We start from the raw sequence: 2,454 nt of genomic DNA, 5'->3' as shown, positions 1-2,454 counted from the left end.
AGTGCATACGAACTGCATGGGACCTCTTTCATTGGGAAGGAATGGTTTCTTTCTCACAATCCTTCTCATTCAAACTCACCCAAAATATTAAAACTCAACAATGTTCAGGGCAATCTAGATGTTGTGGATAAAATTCAAGTAAGATGTTGTTCCTGCTACAGGAAAACCCACAAAAGCTAAATAGAAAAGGTATAATCGATGATGTGTACTGTATTTAATATTGAAGGAGCTCACACATTGACACAGCCAACATGGGACACAGGATCCAGCCATGGCTCAGCTTAAGATAAGTGAGATGATCTCTGGAATGTGAGCTGGAGCTGAGGTTCTCAGTGGAATAAGGGTGTATGGGCCAATGAGGGTTTTTCTGAGGGTAGAAGAGTAGTCCGGGAGTAATGTTTGAGGTGTTCTTCAGGATGAATCATTATTCCTATTTTCTCCTCAGCTTCTGTTCTTACATACAATGAATAAGAACTTCATGCTCCATACTGATTCTATCATAAGGAACACCTTTTTCTCCGAAATTGGCATTGGGATCTCAGGCAACAGCTTCCTTCTTTTCTTCCATATCCTCAAGTTAATTCTTGGGCACAGGCCCAGACTCACTGACTTGCCCATTGGTCTCTTGTCCCTAATCCACCTACTGATGCTACTGGTTGCTGCATTCATAGCCACAGACATTTTTATTTCTTGGACAAGATGGGATGACATTATATGTAAATTCCTTGCCTACCTGTACAGAAGTTTGAGAGGTCTGTCCCTTTGTACCACCAGCATGTTGAGTGTCCTCCAGGCCATCATCCTCAGTCCCAGGAGTTCCTGTTTAGCAAAGTTCAAGCACAAATCTCCCCATCACATCTCATGTGCCATTCTTTTCCTGAGTGTCTTCTATATGTTAATTAGCAGTCACCTCCTGGTATCCATCATTGCTACCCGAAATTTGACCAGTAATGACTTTATTTATTTTACTCAGTCTTGCTCTATTCTATCCTTGAGTTACTTCCTGCCAAGCATATATTATATGCTGCTGGCCATCAGGGAAGTCTTTCTTATTAGTCTCATGGTCATCTCCACTGGGTACATGGTGGCTCTCTTGTGCAGGCACAGGAATCAGGCCCAGCATCTTCAAGGTACCAGACTTTCACCCAAAACATCCCCAGAGCAAAGGGCCACCCAGACTATCCTGATGCTCATGAGCTTCTTTGTGCTGATGTCCATCTTCGACAGCATTATTTCCTCCTCAAGAATTATATTCCGAGATGATCCAACATTTTACTGTATCCAAATCTTTGTGATGCACATCTATGCCACAGTTAGCCCTTTTGTGTTTATGAGCACTGAAAAACATATAATTATCTTTTTGAGGTCCATGGGTGAGAGGGTGATAAATGTTTGAATCTTCATTGATGGACAAGTTTCTTTAAGAAGAGTCAATGTACTGACATCAGAACTGCCAGTCATGACATACTTACTATGTGCTCTGCCAGATGTGAAATATGAAATTGTTTTTCTGTTAAAATGATTTATTTTAACCAACTTGGTAGTAAACATTTAACAAAAGTTTTAACAACATACACTTAGAAATATGAGGAAGACATTTTAAATATATTTTAGTATTCATTTTATTTTTCAATGAAGGAATCCCTGTGAAGAAGTTGCCCATCTAGGTCTCAGATGTCCTACACTGTTTGGACCTACGTGACTACTTCAAATCTGTTTTGATATTTCAATTTTCTGTTATATATTTTAAAAATTACAGAAAAATTTCTTATCAAAAGTAGTGCTATGATGCAGAAAGAAAAGGAATTACAAACATAACTTTTAAAACAGAATTATGTGCAAAAGTCACATAGTGACTTGTACAGCAATGCTAAAAATAACAGGATTTAAAATTACCAGCATTTTATTTTTTTAATTACATATTTTCTTTATTTACATGTAAATTTCTCTTTTCACAGTTTTCCCTCAAAAAACAAACAAACAAACAAAAACAACAAAAACAAACCCCTGTTGCCTCCCCCTTCCCCATGCCTGCCACCCCGCCCTCTCCCACTTTCTGGCCCAGGCATTCCCCTACACTGGGGCACAAAACCTTCACAGGGACGAGGTCCTCTCCTCCTATTGATGATCTAATTTGCAATCCTCTACTATACACATGCTACCTGAACAATCAGAGCCCTCAATGTGCAGTCCTTGGTTGGTGGTTGAGACCCTGGGAGCTCTGAGGGTACTAGTTAGTTCATATTGTTGTTCATCCTAAGGGGCTTCAAACCCCTCAGCTCCATTGGTCCTTTCTCTAACTCCTTCACTGGGGACCCTGTACTCAGTTCGATGGATGGCTGTGAGCCTCTGCACCTGTGTTAGTCAGGTACTGTCAGAGCCTCTTAGGAGATAGCTACATTTAGGTTGGCTTGCCCTTCCTTCAGTCTCTGCTCCATAGTTAATCTCTGCAAC

General features: G+C 40.4%; 1 protein-coding gene across 1 annotated transcript; it reads left to right on the top strand.

The window, feature by feature from the left end:
• Nucleotides 1-421: 421 nt before the first annotated feature.
• On the top strand, nt 422-1,396 carry LOC116099249 (vomeronasal type-1 receptor 48-like). The gene has a single exon (XM_031382532.1). The coding sequence runs from the start codon at nt 464-466 to the stop codon at nt 1,394-1,396; it is 933 nt and encodes a 310-aa protein (XP_031238392.1). The 5' UTR covers nt 422-463.
• The last annotated feature ends 1,058 nt before the right edge of the window (nt 1,397-2,454 follow it).

This window comes from Mastomys coucha, unplaced genomic scaffold (assembly GCF_008632895.1).
Source record: "Mastomys coucha isolate ucsf_1 unplaced genomic scaffold, UCSF_Mcou_1 pScaffold20, whole genome shotgun sequence".
Classification (NCBI taxonomy): Eukaryota; Metazoa; Chordata; class Mammalia; order Rodentia; family Muridae; genus Mastomys; species Mastomys coucha.
Note: the sequence above shows the minus strand (reverse complement) of the source record. Positions and strands in the feature narration are given on the sequence as shown.

What these genes read in the sequence shown, in the direction of transcription:
- LOC116099249 (XM_031382532.1), top strand. Translation starts at nt 464, where the DNA reads ATGAATAAGAACTTCATGCTCCATACTGATTCTATCATAAGGAACACC.